The 19,135-nt window shown below is 32.6% G+C and overlaps 1 protein-coding gene across 1 annotated transcript in view; it reads left to right on the top strand.

The window, feature by feature from the left end:
• The first annotated feature begins 4,362 nt into the window (after nt 1-4,362).
• LOC114333155 (homogentisate 1,2-dioxygenase) overlaps nt 4,363-19,135 on the top strand; it is a 76,583-nt gene continuing 61,810 nt past the window's right edge. Inside the window, exon 1 of the mRNA XM_028282984.2 lies at nt 4,363-4,614. Within this exon, the coding sequence (XP_028138785.1) occupies nt 4,600-4,614 (15 nt within the window). The 5' untranslated portion in view covers nt 4,363-4,599. The remainder of the gene's footprint in view (nt 4,615-19,135) is intronic.

The following is a 19,135-nucleotide window of genomic DNA, read 5'->3' as shown; positions in this document are numbered from 1 at the left end:
TTTTTTATTACAATCAGTTCATGTCATAATATATCTGTAAATCTTCTCATGGTGCTTATGTGGTCTTTCTGTTAGTGATTATCATGGTTATCTTTACTTTGTCTTTGTTTACCACAGTATGGAACCCCCCAGGGGTAGTCAGTGAAATACTCATTTTGTCATTTATCTTTCCTCATAAAAGATGCATTTAACTATAGTGTTTTTTCATATTTCAATCCAATGTTGCCAAGGTGTTCCTATTCAAGGGTTAGATTTTGGTCATTCATGACTTTACCATTAAGCTTTATAAATAGTCGCCTATGTCTCATTATCTCCCAAATGATGGAGTGTCCATCAAATGTACACTAGATTTTTTTCTATTCGAAATAGATTGAAAAAAATATTGTGATGGCCGGTAAATGAACTGGGTGTCAAATACTCGATGCTCGGTGGAGTAGTCTCTTCAGATAATGAAAACACCAATAGCAATTATAGAATTTATTTAGAACCCCTGGGAGAACGTTGAGTACTGATAATGACTTGTACGCGATTTAGTTAAAGACTCTTGATACATATTGAACATATGAATGAAGTTAAAAGCACTTCTAGCCTGGTTGAAGTGAGTCTTGAAAATTATTCTAAAATGTATTATCTCTTGTTGTGGCAACATGAATTGGGTCATAGCCCACATAACAACAAGTTTAATTAGTCAGCTAAATTATGTCCATTACCAAAATATTGTTTATAAATTGCTACAATTAAACAAATTATTTAATCCGCACATGTTTAAATATAATAACAAATTGGCTCGTGTGATGTACGGAGTGATAAAAATATACTGTTTAAGAATTGGATTATACTTTTGTAGCTTACTTCTAAACGGCTTAACCGATTTTGATCACTAAACATGAAATTGAAACTTATTGACGAGTAGTATCTGAGCATCTAAGGTCAAGTATGATAACTGAAGCTATATGAAGTATACATACAGCAATTATTAAGCTTGAAAAACTGTTTTTTCCCATAGGAAATAGATTTGATCATATTAGATTAATAAATTTTATGAAGCCTATAACTTAAAAATTCGAATTTTACCGGATATGAGGTATACGTATACACCGTTAGATTCGTCTAGAGTCCTACAAACGCTCAGTTATTGGTGCAATTCGTAGGTTGAAATTTTGAGTAAATTGTCGAAAAACTAAAATTTTCAAAGTTTCGTTTTTCAGTTTTTAGGCGATACCGAGCCGTGTGTATGTCTGATCCTGATGGCTTAGACACCATTTGAAAGCTTAACTCGACACTATGGATCTGGTGTATTTGCGATTCTCCTGTCTCTTCTTGAACCGAAGATATATACCCCCCAAAAATATGCCGTTTTGTACCTACCAAGTCCTATAGCTGGATTATGGGTGGTCAAGAGTCACAAACTACACCGGTTCTGAATCGGCCCTGCATGACCCCCTCTTGAAACACAGAAAAAAAAATCAGATCGGTTTAACTTTTCCAGCCACATACATACATATCCACAAACATTTTCCCTTTTTTAAATAGAAATTGAGTCATATTTGTGAGCTCGGTAACTTTTGAATGGTATACGATTTTCAAAATTAGACATGCGTTGGAAAGGTAATGATCAATACCTAGATACTATTAATCTATATCTCTTGGGGTCGAGAACGAAAAACAGGCCCTAAATAGGAAGGGCCGTAAAATCCACACCCTTGGACCAAAATGGATGGTTGATATATGAATGGGTGAGTCTTTTCCTGAACTTTAAGATGGGAGTTTGTACAATTTTCAATTCCGTCAGATTTAGAAAATCGAAAATTTCGTGTACGGAATGTTCTGAACATAGTTATTCAAAGCAGAGTAAGCAAATAATTACAACATGATTCCCATGACCTTTAGCTCATTCCCCAAATATCTTCCACGATTTTTAAAAAAACTCACATTCTTGTCATGTAAAATTTGAAGCTTTCGACATGAAATTGGAATTCGAAAGTTGGTAATCGAAATTACAATTGATCCTTAATCCTAATAGGGCTTTTCATTCACAGTCATTTGTTTCGAGCTTCTGTCAAATGTCGTATAATCCGTAATATATTAATATTATACACAGATTATACAACATATGACAGAAGCTCGAAACAAATGACAATCGATGAAAAGCCCTATTGCTATTCATTGTTTTCGTGCCGAAAGCGGTTTCATGGCGATTGCCCTCATGCACTGAGGCTGAAAAACATTTACGTCGATTGCATTCACGAGAAAACCTTTAGGCTTTGGCCACACGGGCGATTTTTTACGGCGCCCGTTAGTTTGACTACCCCCTCCACCAATTTTAGATAAAATGATTTCATCTAAAATTGGTGGAGGAGGTAGTCAAACCAATTTGCGCCGTAAAAAATCGCCCGTGTGGCCAAAGCGTTAGGCTACGGCTCCACGGGCGAGAAATTGACGCTAGCAGTAGCCGTAAAACGAACTTAAGGTTCGTTCAGTTCAGTTCGGCTATTCCTCTTCCGTTGCGCGGAACCTTAAGTTCGCTTTACGGCTACTGCTAGCGTCAATTTCTCGCCCGTGGAGCCGTTCGCTTAGAGAATTATTCGGCAGCAAATATTTCTTGGGGATATTTTGTACGGGATTTTTGTGGGGATATTTTGTCCAAAAAAAATTGTGGGGATTATTTGTCCGGGATTTTTTGTGGGGATTTTTGTCCGGGGATTTTTTGTCCAGGGATAATTTGTGGGGATTTTTTGTCCGGGAATTATTTGTCCTAGCTTTGACTTTGTAGAAGTGTTACCTAAGGCTATAATAGACTTTGCTAAAATGGCTGAGCCAAAGAGACCTTTAACCTAAGGATGAGCCACAATATACCTCTTATGTCGTGGGGAAGAGTGCTTGCGTCCACTCATATTTTTTTTTATTTAACTTCCCAATTTATTTACAATCTGTAAAACAAGTTACAATGAGTAAATGTTGTGACCACTAATGCAGGTGACTTGGAGAAAATGATTTATTAATCATTTTCTTTACAAATATTTTACATAGATATAAAATTGTTTGTCTCTGGGAATTACGGCACACACAACTAAAATCGCGATGGTAAATCACTAGGTGTATTTCGTCTAAGTCTTCGTCTGGCTGGTTGTCTCATCAGGTTTCTGGCTAGTACATTTGGATGTTGTGTCAGTCTGTCTTCGTATTTCTGTGCGAAGTTAGTAATTTCTTCTTTTACTGTTGCAATTTCTAGATCGCGTCTAATAATATTATTTGCAACATACCATGGGGCATTTGTGATTATTCTAAGAACCGTCGACTGGAACCTCTCCAAGATTTCGATATTGGAGTTTGATGCAGTACCCCAAAGTTGGATCCCGTAACTCCATATTGGCTTCAAAATCGCTTTGTAGACAAGTACTTTATTTTTCATCGAAAGTGATGATTTGTGACCAATCAGCCAGTATAGATTGTGTAATTTGGGACCAAGTTGTTTACGCTTCTTAAAAATGTGTGTTCTCCAGTTTAATCTTTGGTCTAGGTGCATTCCAAGGTATTTGACTGTTTCTTGCTGTTTTAGTTGGTGGTTGTTGATATATACAGGCGGGCAGTGACCTTTACGGTTTGTGAAGGTAATATGAACCGACTTTGTTTCATTTGTTTGAAAACGCCACCGTTTTAGCCAAGTTTGCATTTTGTTGAGGCTGGTTTGCAGAAGTTGAGAAGCTATCCGTGGGTCCTGATGTACTGACATCACTGCTGTGTCATCTGCATATGTAGCTGTCGTGGTTTGAAAGTGTGTTGGTAAGTCCGCTGTGTACAATAGGTATAACACTGGTCCCAGAACACTGCCCTGTGGAACTCCGGATCCAACTGGAAATAGAGACGTGCGCTCATCTCTATGTTGTACAAAAAAGTAACGGTTTTGGAGGTAGGTATTTAAAGTTAGGGAGTTAGTGAGAGGAAGCATTTTTTTTTAATTTGTATAGAAGCCCTGTGTGCCAGACTTTATCGAATGCTTGCGAGATGTCTAGAAAGGCGGCAGTGCAGTACATTTTGTCTTCCAATGCTCGATTAACAGTTCTGCATATCCGATGAACCTGTTCTATGGTTGCGTGTTGGGATCTGAATCCAAACTGGTGTGCAGGGATTAGTTCTCGATCTGAGAGGAGTGGTTGAATTCTTGAGAGTATCAGATTTTCTAGAATCTTTGACACTATAGGCAGTAAGCGTTCACTCATATTGAACCTGATCTTACTTAACCATTAGGTTAGGTCAAGTAGATATATCATCAGTTACATATTTTATAAACTAAAAATACCATCTATCGGCTCCCTATCTTGAGTAGGATCCTGTTTACCAATATAATACGTCTGATGCATTTTTCACAAATAACGATATCCATATCAAGTAGGTAGATATAGGGACTCGGAGTTGTTTTTACGACTATTTTAAAAATGTTTAATCAAGAAATGGTGCAATATAGTTATTTTGGATTAACTTATTATTTCGTTTATATTTCTTAACGATAGATAAGGTTGTTTGCTGGCTAATGATGATTAAAATTAACAGAGAAGCCAGTACTAAAAACAGTAGTGAATAAAAAACCCAACGAGAACAATGACTGAATTAACAGTAAGTTGAATTATTTTAGGGTCATTCCATTTCAAATCACTCAATTTTGGAGCAAAAAAAATTCTGGACCTCCGATTTGTCTGAAAATTGGTGTATAGCTTCTGCGGGACGTAAAAATGAGATATTTAAGGTCAAAAAATCTTCTTCTTTTTTTCTCAAAATGTTATTTTATGCGATTTTACAGTGATTTGGTGTTTATTTAAACAAATTTGCATTTTCTATCGTAAAGTATCAATGGAAAACATAATATTTTAATAGAGAGGACTCAAAAATGTCATTATATGGCATTATAACAAGTTACTTTGATTCAAAACAAGCTTTTGATCAAATTTTATAGTGTAGAAAACGTTAAAATACCGTTTTTTACATTTGTCTCCATTCCCAAAATACATCATAATCGATTTGGCTGAAAATTTGCCCACAGATAGACAAAACATAGGGCTTTAAGTGGTGAGAAGGATTTGAATTATATTACAATACCAAAAAAGTTACATGCAGTATTATAGTCAAAAATATAGGCGTCTACTGTAAGTACAATTAACTCGAAAATATCGACCTCACGACAAAAATTGTTAAAAAGAAATTGTAACAATTGTAAATACGATTTATTTGGAACAATTTCAGTTCCTACCATTCTTGTCGAAAAGTTAAAAATGGCGGAGATATTGAGCAAAACAGGTTCTCCTTTAAAATCAAGATGGCGGCTAACGTAACGGAGGAATTCATTCGTGATTTTAAATTTAGGCTACCATTGACTCACCTAAAGATCAGAAAAATAAAATTTTGGGCAGCTCGACATTCAAGGTCAAATGCTATCCCGACTGGACTAATATATACTTTTGTGTCTGATATTAATGCATGTAACTTTTTTGGTATTGTAATATAATTCAAATCCTTCTAACCACTTAAAATCCTATCTTTTGGCTATCTGTGGGCAAATTTTCAGCCAAATCGATGATGATGTATTTTGGGAATGGAGGAAAATGTAAGAAAACGGTATTTTAACGTTTTTTACACTATAAAATTTGATCAAAAACTTATTTTGATTCAAAATAACTTGTTATAATGCCATATAATGACATTTTTGAGTCCTTTCTACTAAAATATTATGTTTTTCATTGATACTTTACGACAGAAAATGCAAATTTGTTTAAATAAACACCAAATCACTGTAAAATCGCATAAAATAACATTTTGAGAAAAAAAGAAGAAGAAGATTTTTTGACCTTAAATATCTTATTTTTACGTCCCGCAGAAGCTATATACCAATTTTCAGACAAATCGGAGATCCAAAATTTTTTGCCTGAGTGATTTGACATACCTTTAATTTTATTTTAAGTAATTAATTAAACTAACTAATATAACTTTATGTTTAAAGGCTCAATTTTTTTCGTACGTTGTGCATCTACACTGCGTCTCAGAGAAAACGGGCACGCCACAAAGTGGGTAATTTTTGATGTCTCGAATTTCCTAAACCTGTTGTCCGATTTAAGTGATTTTTTAATATGTATATGTTTAATATGCCTTATTCTTTAACAATATCGTAATAATATTGTTGCTAGACAGGTAAATTGTCATAGTATACAGGGTGAGGCAAATAAAGGGCCTATTAGAAATATCTCGAGAACTAAAGGCAACAGAATCATGAAAATTTGAATTAAGGGTTTTTGAAGAGTCATTTGTTTAATGAAAATATTTTCATCTATTTGCTACTTCCGGTTATACCGGAAGTTGCTTATAACTTCGTTTTTTGTATGGGACACTCTGTATTACATATTTACATTTTTTGATTTTCTTCGATGTCTTCTTTCTAAAAATATGAGGTTTTGTAATGTTATACAGGGTATTTTAAAAGATAATTACATTTTTTTATTAATTTCGTAGCAACATTCACACCCTGCAGAATTGTAGTAGTTTGCTATCTAAAACTCTACTTACGTTCAAATGATTTTTAATATAGTCTACTATTGTTAAGGATCATTAGTATGACTAAATTTTTAATTTTAGTATACAGGGTTGGTCGAAACTCGGAATGGAGTATTTTCTGAGTTTTCTTAAATGGAACACCCTGTATTTTAGTATTGCAATGAAATGATATTTTATGGTACTTTTTTATTTCTTAAGCATTCCCTATTCCTAACTTTAATTTGTGCTTAATACGTAGGTATTTTGATAGCTAAACCATTTATATGGGTAATTTTAAGGATCAGTCTGAATTAATATGTATTTATTTCTAAAAAATTATTTGTGATTGAATATTTTTACGGCCAACCTAATAAAATTTTACGTATTTTTGTGGCAATTAATGTTTAGCTTGAATCACCAATAACTCACAAATTAAAGCAGTTAGGTATAAGGGAATACTTATAAAATAAAAAAGTACCATAAAATATCATTTCATTACAGTCCTAAAATACAGGGTGTTCCATTTAAGAAAACTCAGAAAATATTCATTCCGAGTTTCGACCAACCCTGTTTACTAAAATTATAAAATTACCTATACTAATGATTCTTAACAATAGTAGACTACCTATATTAAAAATCACTTGAATGTAAGCAGAGTTTTTAATGTAAAACTATTATAATTCTACAGGGTGTGAATGTTGCTACGAAATTAATAAAAAAACGTAATTATCTTTTAAAATACCCTGTACAATATTACGAAATCTCATATTTTAAGAAAGAAGATATTGAGGAGAATCCAAAAATGTACAAATATACAGGGTGTCCTATTAAAAAAACAAAGTTATAAGCAATTTCCAGTATAACCGGAAGTTGCAAAGAGATGCAAATATTTTCATTTAATACATCATCCTTCAAAACCCCTTTATTCAAATTTTCATGATTCTGTTGTCTTTAGTTCTCGAGATATTTCTAATAGGCCGGTTATCTGCCTCACCCTATATACTGGGTGTACCAATCAAACTGTGTTTTTTTCTCAAAGTTCACCACACCCTGTGGAATATTCTATCATTTATAAAATACTGAAATTAAAATCCAACTATAGTCTCAGGTTTTCTTAACATTCTTTTTTTTTTGTTTCATTCGCTTATGTTGGATACTAAAAAAACTTTTAACAACTAGCCATATTCTTATCATCAATACAGGGTGTTTCTAAATAAATGTGACAAACTTTGAGGGGTAATTCTGCATGAAAAAAATAATGACCGTTTGCTTTATAAACATATGTCCGCAAATGCTTCGTTTCCAAGATACGGGATGTTGAATTTTTTCTTACAAACTGACGATTTATTTATTGCTCTAAAACCGGTTGAGATATGCAAATGAAATGTGGTAGGTTTTAAGAGGTAGTTATTGCTCATTTTTGATATAAAATTAGGAATTTTATATTTACCATTAGCGTGCATTCGGAGTCATATACGCCAATGGTGAATATAAAATTCTTAATTGTACCTATGTCAAAAAATGCGCAATAACTAAGTACCTCTTAAAACTTACCAAATTTCATTTGCATATCTCAACCGGTTTTAGAGCAATAAATGAATCATCAGCTTGTAAGAAAAAAATCAACATCCAGTATCTCGGAAACGAAGCATTTGCGGACATATGTTTATAAAGAAAACAGTCATTATTTTTTCATGCAGAATTCCATTTAAAGTTTTTCACACTTATTTAGAAACACCCTGTATTGATGAAGAACATGGCTAGTTGTTAAAGTACCTAACTTTTTTATTATCCAACATAAGAGAATGAATAAAAAAAACAGAGTGTTAAGAAAACCTGAGGCTATATAGTTGGGTTTTAATTTCAGTATTTTATAAATGCTGTTGTTCTGAAGCTATTTTCTTGTGGCATTTTTACAATTTTAACTATTTATAATGGGAAATAAGCCACAATATTATTAAAAAATGATTTTTATTAACGTTTCGACGCCCAAATCGGGTGCCGTTGTCAAAATACAAAATACTACTAACATAAACAAAAATGTTGCTTCGTAAAAAAATTCTTCTAATAATTTATTTAATTTGACTCATTTATATCGGCAATTCAGATACATATGATACATTTTAAAGTAGAAGACTTTAAAATGATATTGCCAATATTTATGAGTTGCGTTCCTGGGACGACTTTACTGAAAGATAGTTCATTCGATTACATGAAATCAACCCCAACTCAAGAATATCTGTCACAAAAAAATCATAGCATGTGATCTGTCTTTAAAAAGACGACCACATGCAACGGTGACATTAAAATTCTCGCGTTAGAGATCTCATAGTAAATCACGAGGGAAAACCAGGAAAAACCTCGTGATACTATCCCGACATCGTAAGTATTTGGTCTTACATTTAATTTACTCTCAAAATAAATATCAAATTCTGACTTTACTATAATTTTGTTTAAATTATAAATAATATCAATACATGGATATATACTAACTCGATTATTGACTTACTAATTGTGGTATTTTCTTTCTATTGATTTCCTCTTTCAGTATGGGTATCCACATCCTACTGCATTCCACCGAGGAATTTGCGACACAATTGGTTTCGTTTAGCATAATTAGAGCCGCTTCTTTTCAAAAAAAAAAGAGAAAAATTAAAGAAGCGGCTCTAATTATGCTAAACGAAACCAATTGTGTCGCAAATTCCTCGGTGGAATGCAGTAGGATGTGGATACCCATACTGAAAGAGGAAGTCAATAGAAAGAAAATACCACAATTAGTAAATCAATAGTCAAGTTAGTACATATTTTATATTTTAGTATTACTTACTCGTATATATCCATGTATTGATATTATTTATAATTTAAACAAAATTATAGTAAAGTCAGAATTTGGTATTAATTTTGAGAGTAAATTAAATGTAAGACCAAATACTTACGATGTCGGGATAGTATCACGAGGTTTTTCCTGGTTTTCCCTCGTGATTTACTATGAGATCTCTAACGCGAGAAGTTTAATGTCACCGTTGCATGTGGTTGTCTTTTTAAAGACAGATCACATGCTATGATTTTTTTGTGACAGATATTCTTGAGTTGGGTTTGATTTCATGTAATCGAATGAACTATCTTTCAGTAAAGTCGTCCCAGGAACGCAACTCATAAATATTGGCAATATCATTTTAAAGTCTTCTACTTTAAAATGTATCATATGTATCTGAATTGCCGATATAAATGAGTCAAATTAAATAAATTATTAGAAGAATTTTTTTACGACGCAACAACATTTTTGTTTATGTTAGTAGTATTTTGTATTTTGACAACGGCACCCGATTTGGGCGTCGAAACGTTAATAAAAATCATTTTTTAATAATATTGTGGCTTATTTCCCATTACAAGTAGTTAAAATTTATAAATGCTAGAATATTCCACAGGGTGTGGTGAACTTTGAGAAAAAAACACAGTTTGATTGGTACACCCCGTATACAATGACAATTTAGCTGTCTAGCAACAATATTAGAGAGATATCGCAAATGCATTTTTATCGCACGCTAATAGCGGAATACGCTATTTTGACATGTACGCAAGCGCAGAGTGAATGTTACGCTAATACCGGATAACGTGTCCCGCTATTTAGGTTGAAATAAGGGACGGTAATAACGTTAACGCTAATTTGACATTTGGGATGAAACATAAAAATAATTTATAGAATACAAATTTTATAAACTAAAAACTGTGAATCATCTTGTTTCTTGTGTTGAGAAATACGTTGCGTTCTTATTTTGTCTACAATAGACTACTTTTTGTGGTTATGATATTTTATATTATTTTGATACTGATTATTTATATTTATTGTTTGTCAAATCATTAAAATTAAAATACATGTCAACCTGCTCAATATCCAAATTCATTTTTCAATAAAAAACAATTATTATTCAACATTAATTTCCAGGTTACATTTTAATCCCAAAAGTCGGTTGTCATAATAACGTTAAGGCCCGCCCCCAGAACATTTGCGATAACTCTGTTGATGCCTGTGTTGGAATACACCGTTATCCCTTATTTACGTCTTGACACACTAATAACGTTTGCCTTTGCGATATCTCTCTATTATTACAGCGATATTGTTAAAGAAAAGATAAGGCTATAACATATTAAAAAAATCACTTAAATCGGACAACAGGTTTAGGAAATTCGAGACATCAAAAATTACCCATTTTGTGGGGTACCCGTTTTCTTTGACGCGCAGTGTATTTTGTAAATTTTTAGTCCTCATCATAATCAAAAGCCATTCCATCCATCGTCAGATGTAAGCCTCCCTTGGGTATCTCCATTCATTTCTGTTCGCTGTTTTTTGTATCCACTCGTAGCCAGCCATTCACTTGATGTCATCAGTCCATCTGCTTGATGATTTCTCTTACTTGCCCTTGGTCGAAATTCAAGAATTCACTTGATTCAACCGTTATCTTTTATTTTTCCTATGTGTCCTGCCCAGTTCCATTTTAATATGGCAATCTTTTGGACCACATCTGTTACTTTTGATCGTTTTACTTCTTCATTGGATTTGCGATCACTGAGCTTAATGTTGAGTATTCTCCGTTCCGTAGCTCTCTGAGTCACTTAAAGTTTGTGGACTATGCTGTTGTTAAAAGCCCAAGATTCAGTTCCATATGTCAGAACCGGCAATGCGTACTAATCAAAGGTTTTTGCCTTTAAAGTATTCGGTAAGTTTGATTTAAATATTGTTTGTAATCGAACAAATGCTGCCCATGCTAAAGAACATCTTCTATTTAAATAAGCCTTTAGGTTAAGCTTCGATTGCTTGTTCATTCGATTTTTTGTCCTATAAGTAGAATACGACTGAACCTTTGCTATACAGGGTGAGTCATGAGGAACTGTACATACTCCTACCTCGTATAGAGGCTCCTATGGGGAATAACAAATGACCATTAAAAAGTGTCTGCTCCCATTGTTTAATAATATACAGGACGAGTTTCGCATTTTGACAGAAATTTGTATTCGTCATAATTTTTGAACGGTCAGATCGATGTGTCTCTTATTTTGGTCAATCGTTACACTATTACCACCTAATCAACTGATTTATTCAAACTAGAAAAAAATCAGGTCCAGCTTTAAAAAATTAGTTCGTTTGGGTCTTAGAAAAAACTTCACCCTGTATACGCTTTTTGAAAACTCTAATATTAATTTTACAAATTAGACAAATAGGCAATTAAAATGACATATTTATTTTTTTTCCCCACACGATTACTTAATTTTTTATAAAAAAATCAAATTTGAGTATGAATTAAAAGTTTGGTAAAGTGAACCATAAATTTAATAAAAAAAAAAGAATGTGTGTGTACTTTGTACGCACGTAAGAAATTATACTTCTATTATATGATTTAAACGAAATTAATATACTTTTTATTTATATTTTGTTTAAATATTAAACTAATTTATACTTACTACTTCTCAAACATTTTTATTAGAACAGTGCCAAAAATTAAAATAATAAAAGAATAAAACACACACAAACACATTAAACAAGCCACAAATGATGTCTGAACATTAATTGTCGAAAATTTTTTTAACTAAATACGTATTTTCTGAAAATAAAATTATATAATAAATAAACTTACAATCATAAAATGTATTAAAAAAAACAAAAGAGAAAGCTTCTATTGCGACTCAAACCAGCGCTGATAAGCGCGGTTGGTGTTGGAATTCATTCGCCTTCAACGCTTAGCCACGGACATTATGTGTCATTATTTACGAAGATCGACTAACTAAACGGATTAAACTTGTGATATTTTGATATTTTGAAAATTGATCAAATTATTTTAATTTTGAATTGAAATGATTTAGAATTGAAAAAATACAACAAAACATAGAGTAAAAAAACAATATATTAGGTGAATATTGATAGAAATTTTGATGGTAATCAAATTATATAAATAAAAGTATTACATACTACATATGTACTTTGGCAGATCAAATAGGTAGGTTTATACCCATGATACATTAACAATTATTACGTACCTGTTGCGTTTAAAAACTAATCCACGAGGAAAAATTTCCTGTAGTTGGCTGTATACCATTACAAAAACATAAAATCCTTTATAAAAGGTATATTTGTTAAAATCCCTATACAGGGCTACATCAAAGACAGAACTAGTTTTCGATCTGTCTTTGATGTAGCCCTGTATAGGGATTTTAACAAATATACCTTTTATAAAGGATTTTATGCTTTTAAAAACTATTTAAAAGTCACTACAATATTATAAACTTTTTTGTTTCTGTCCTCACCACAATAAAACTAATATATTATACATTTGTTTATCTTTACCTTTACCTCCAAACCACAGCTGTCCTACAGCTGCCATATTGGATAATTTTTGACATGTCATTTGAACATCCAATCAGAACAAAGTTATAATGCGCATGCGCCGGGCTGATAGGCTTTAACATATAAAAATTCACCCTCTATCGCCGGTAAAGAAGTATAACTTCAAAATAACTTTTATTACAAAAATTAATTCTTTTTGAACAAATATTTAACTTATGTTACCACCCAACCAACTGATTTATACAAACTAGAAAAAAATCAGGCCCGGATTTAATAAAATTTGTTCGTTTCGGTCTTAAAAAAAATTTCACCCTGTATACGCTTTTTGAAAACGCTAATATGAATTTTACAAATTAGACAAATAGGCAATTAAAATAGCATATTTATTTTTTTCCCCACACGATTACTTAATTTTTTATAAAAAAATCAAATTTGACTATGAATAATTAAAAGTTTGGTAAAGTGAACAATATTTACTAGAAACCAGATTTAAAAAAATTAACTTTTATTACAAAAATTAATTTTTTTTTGAACAAATATTTAATTTATGTTACCACCCAATCAACTGATTTATTCAAACTAGAAAAAAATCAGGCCCGGATTTAAAAAATTAGTTCGTTTTGGTCTTAGAAAAAAATTCACCCTGTATACGCTTTTTGAAAACTCTAGTATGAATTTTACAAATTAGACAAATAGCCAATTAAAATGGGGTACTTATTTTTTCCCCACACGATTACTGAATTTTTTATTAAAAAAATCAAATTTGTCAAAATCGGAATTTTGCCATAAAAATAAAAAAAATTAAACAACGTTTTTCTCAAAATTAAAAGCTTCACCATTTTTTTTCTATACCACGTCTAGATCTAAAACCCATAACACTTCTCTTTGGACTCTATAGTTTAACATAGACGTGATCAAATAGATGAATCTTAAATTTTTTCACTTAATTTTTGCGATTTAACTTTGCAATTCACGAATCTGCACCTTTTATTTTTAAAAATTCATAACTTTTTCGTACTTCCGGGCCTAAAGTGACAACTTCACTCCCTTGTGACAGGTACTAAAGTGTCACATTTAATCCCTCCGGGATTAAATATTGACGAAACTCCCGGAACGATTAAATCACAAACAAACGAATTTAAGGGATATTTTATTGAAAAATATAATTAATTAGAATGGTAATTAACGTTAATATTCAAATTAATATTGTGACAGTTCGTCATATTGACCAGTCTTTCCTGGGTTAATGCAGCAGGTAACTGACGAGTAACAGATAGGTCCTTTTCATATTGAACTGGTGTTTGTTTCGAAGATCCTGCGGAAACAGGAAGCGAGAATGAGGACTGTGGCATAACTATAGTGGACGAATCGGCGACTTGACCAAATATTTTATCTGAAATTTTTTGTTTATTTTTAATAGACGATTCAATATATCCCTCGGCCACGTTGGAGGATTTCCATCCTCCATGTCTCTTCAGCACGTCTATTGTTGCTCCCGAATCAGCTAACAAAGACGCAGATGTGCGTCTAAAACAATGTCCCGTATAAGACGTCGCATTTTCTAATTTCAAGAAAGCTGCTATTTGCCGTGGAATTGTACCAAACATGTTTTTTCCTACTACTCGCGTAGTACATTCTTTGTTGATGTATTGAACAAAAAATTTTGAATGAGTTGTCCCTGTCTTTCGCAATGCCACATATTTCCGAAATATCGCCACAAAACTGATGGCACTGTTTTCTGAATTTTTGATCACAAAATTTCGGTCAATTTTATTTTTGGTGTTTCTAATCGCAATTAGGAAGGAATCGCCCAAATCTCTCACATCGTCGATTTCTAAATCAACCAACTCTTTTCCACGACAAGCTCCCGCAACGCCCAAAATAAGTGCAACCTACAAAAAAATTGATTTCTTAAAATTTCTGAATATAAACAAATTTCCAAATTTACCTTAAGCATTAAATATTTATCATCCGGAGCCTCCCGTAAGAACTGATCTACCTGCTCAGACGTGAGAATTCTTGACTTCTTTGGCTTAAATCCCTCATTTCTTCTCTTCAAAAAAGCTAATAATTTTGGAAATTTACTTATATCAATATCTTCTCTAATGTTAATAACCGATTTCAGCATTGAGTAATGTGCCCAGAGAGTTGAGGCACAAACCGCTTTTGATTTATCATCGAAGTAGACTAACAGCGCATTTTCAGTAGGTTGTCTCACATTTTTTAAGCGGCACCACTTTTTAAAAGCATCGTACTGCTGCTCGTATAGTTTTCTAGATTTCGGTGGTAACAATTCTTCACCTACTTCGGCTGCTCTTTTATCAATATCAGATACACCTTCTTCACTCATGATACCAATAATTATCAATAACAATGTTTCTTTACAATGACACTAGTAATGACAATGTTTCTAAATTATAACTGTCACAACGCAATGTTACTATGGTAACTTATTTTAAAGACAGTTTATTAAATGAGTTGAAGAGAGAAAAAACTGATTGAAATTATTGAAATAATTAATAAAATCATACCGGAAGTACGAAAAGTATCGTATATACCTTGCGACTGAAGTACATTTAATCCTTCAGGTAAATTATGGCCCTCCCTGCGGTCGGGCCATAAACTTTACCTTCAGGATTAAATGTACTACTTCAGTCCCGCGGTATATAATGTACTATTATGAGAAGAAGACGGAAAGTCTACAACAATTTTCATATTCACTATGGTAAGAGATATGTGCTGTAAAATTTCAGAAAAAAATATTAAAATGGAACAGAGTTGTAGCGAATTAAACCGTGATTTCATTTTTTTTCAGATTTAGGTTAAAATTCCGATTTTGACAAATTTGATTTTTTAATACAAAATTAAGTAATCGTGTGGAGAAAAAAATAAATATGCTATTTTAATTGCCTATTTGTCTAATTTGTAAAATTCATATTAGAGTTTTCAGAAAGAGTATACAGGGTGAAATTTTTTCTAAGACCAAAACGAACTAATTTTTTAAATTCGGGCCTGATTTTTTTCTAGTTTGTATAAATCAGTTGATTGGGTGGTAACATAAGTTAAATATTTGTTCAAAAAAAATTAATTTTTGTAATAAAAGTTAATTTTTTAAAATCTATGGTTCACTTTACCAACCTTTTAATTATTCAGTGTCAAATTTGATTTTTTTATAAAAAATTAAGTAATCGTGTGGGGCAAAAAATAAATATGCCATTTTAATTGCCTATTTATCTAATTTGTAAAATTCATATTAGAGTTTTGAAAAAGCGTATACAGGGTGAAATTTTTTCTAAGACCAAAACGAACTAATTTTTTAAATCCGGGCCTGATTTTTTTCAAGTTTGTATAAATCAGTTGATTGAGTGGGAACATAAATTAAATATTTGTTCAAAAAAATAATTTTTTTAATAAAAGTTATTTTTTTTAAATATATGGTTCACTTTACCAAACTTTTAATTCATACTCAAATTTGATTTTTTTATAAAAAATTAAGTAATCGTGTGGGGAAAAAAATAAATATATCATTTTAATTGCCTATTTGTCTAATTTGTAAAATTCATATTATAGTTTTCAAAAAGCGTATACAGGGTGAAATTTTTTCTAAGACCCAAACGAACTAATTTTTTTGAAGCCGGACCTGATTTTTTTCTAGTTTGAATAAATCAGTTGATTAGGTGGTAATAGTGTAACAATTGACCAAAATAAGAGAAACATCGATCCGACCGTTCAAAAATTATGACGAATACAAATTTCTGTCAAAATGCGAAACTCGCCCTGTATATTATTAAACAATGGGAGCAGACACTTTTAATGGTCATTTGTTATTCCCCATAGGAGCCTCTACACGAGGTAGGAGTATGTACAGTTCCTCATGACTCACCCTGTATATTATTATTGTCCAGAGTTATATCGTCAGTTATATCCTAGAGATTCGTTGGTTAGAAATTTAATTTTTAATATTTGTAATCTTTAAGTTTTTTATTGGATGTGACAAATCATAAAATCTTGACTGCTGATGAAAATTTAAGTTTCGATTATTTGCGATTTCTTATATAAATGTAGACTGTGGCCGACTCCGTTGTTTGGAGGAAACTGTGGCTGGTTTTAAAACCAGCTTCTTCTTCTTTTGTTCCTTCTCATATATCGGAGGTTAGTTATCATCATAGCTATCCGTACTTTATTTGCAGTTGCCCTGAAGAGGGCTACTGAGCTGCAGATATACCATTTTCGAAGGTTTCTCAGCCAGGATATCTTCCTTGGGCCTATCCGTGACGAATGTTTCATGGCGATAATCATGGCAATCTTTATCTTATTTGCAGCACCGCTTTGTGCATCTCTTTCTACTGTCATCCAAGATTTTCTTTTTTGTTTTTTTTTTTGGCACAAAAAACACCTTCAGAACAATTTTCTTTTTTGTCCAAGTGGTTTAAGGATCTATTTTCCAACTGCCACAAGGGCATGTTGAATTTTTCCCCATTTTTGGTCAATAGTTAAGAGTTTTCGCATTTTCTATTATCTTCTTTTTTTTCTTAGATTCTCGTTGTAGTCGTTGACAAAATTGTAACCTATCTAAGATATTACTATCAAGACTGATAATGATCGTAATCAGTAGTGATACAATCTAAGGCATTATTCAATTGTAGAGTAGTTATTTTAGGAATCAAGAATCATCAATCGTATTTTTTAATTATTTTTTTCTTGTTCCTCATGTGCCTTGTTCGTTCCGGACGTTGGCAATTAACATGGCTATTCTGACTGTTTTTACGGCAGATCTGAATTGTTCGGTAGATGACAATCTGAACCATTGCCGCAAGTTTTGGAGCCATATGATCGTCTCCTCCTCCCTGGAACCCCTTCTGCTGTCTATTTTCCATTGGATAATTAGCTGCAGTCCTCTATATTTATTGTGCCTCACAACGTGACCCAAGTATTCCAACTTTCTTTTTTTCTATAGTTATTCTTACGTCTTTTTCTTTACCTCGTCTCTCTTTACCTACGTCTCTTTCTATACGTCGTTAAGCCCACATTTCTAAGGCCTCTACTTTTTTCATTAATGTTGCGGTCATTGTCCACGCCTCCATTCCATATAACAAAACCGGGAATACATAACATTTCAGAAGTCGGACTTTGAGAGGTAGGGTGAGACTGTTAGAGGTGAAAATTTCCTTCATGCTAGTTAGAGGTGTAACCAGGATGATCCTAAGGGGGGGGGTTACAACTACTTGATGATCTCTTGGAGGTATGGAATAGTAATGGTGTTAAGCGTATAGAGCTCAAAGTACCTCCAAAATGGGGGTATGGTGGCTTCTACCTTCTGAGCCACCTTAGATAATTAAGGGTTGGTTACCCCCTACCATAAGGGTTGATGAAATAACTCGTATCACCGTAGATGCATTTATTTTGTAAGTTAGAGTGCTAACGGTAAAGAGCTGGTGGTACGTTAGTTCTCAGTAGCTGTGATGTTTTCCCTTTGGGATCTCAAATATTAATGACTTACTGTTCGCGATGGAATTAGAACTAATAATCGGTATTCTCCTGTTATTGTTTTGGTATATAATGAAAGTAAGATTGTTTTGATTAAAAGCGCTGAGTCGACTAGGTTATAAAAATAATGAATACTATTGTTATTTCAAACCGACCTTGGTCAAACCTAAACTGTTACACCGATATGTGCTAATGTAGGTCGATCGTATTTACTATCAACAAACGTAGTTTGTTTTGCTAAAGACATTTTTAATTATTAAAAGGATTTGTTTTAATAAGAAGATTACTAAGAGATGCCGTGTATCCCAACACAGGGGGTTTCAACCCCCAAAACCCCCTGGTTACGTCTATGATGTCAGTGAACGACGCGCTTGCTTTTTCTATTCTTATACGTATTTCCTTCGCTTGATCTCAACTTGAATTACCTGTTGTTCCTAAGTGTATGTACGAATCCACGTGTTCAATTCATTGATTGTCTAATATCAGTTGTCTTGGTGTTGGCTTTTGCTTACTAACATCCATTTTAAACCAGGAAGGATCTGTTTTTAGGTGGATGTGAGAGGTGGCATTCGGATTTTTGCGGATTAAGTTAGGTGATAACTTCGTTAATAATAATTTACTTATGCTCCTTCTCAAATATGCCCGGAACATTAATAAAAAAAATAAAAGATTTAAAAATTTCAAAAAATTTCTTTTTTTTTCTACTTTCTTTGCTTATAACTTTAAAACGATTCATTTTGGAACAATGTCGTATAGGAATAAAACAAAGATAATTCAATTTTCTATCAG

The sequence above is a fragment of the Diabrotica virgifera genome, chromosome 8 (genome assembly GCF_917563875.1).
Source record: "Diabrotica virgifera virgifera chromosome 8, PGI_DIABVI_V3a".
NCBI classification, from domain to species: Eukaryota; Metazoa; Arthropoda; class Insecta; order Coleoptera; family Chrysomelidae; genus Diabrotica; species Diabrotica virgifera.
This window is presented reverse-complemented; position numbering and strand designations above follow the sequence as displayed.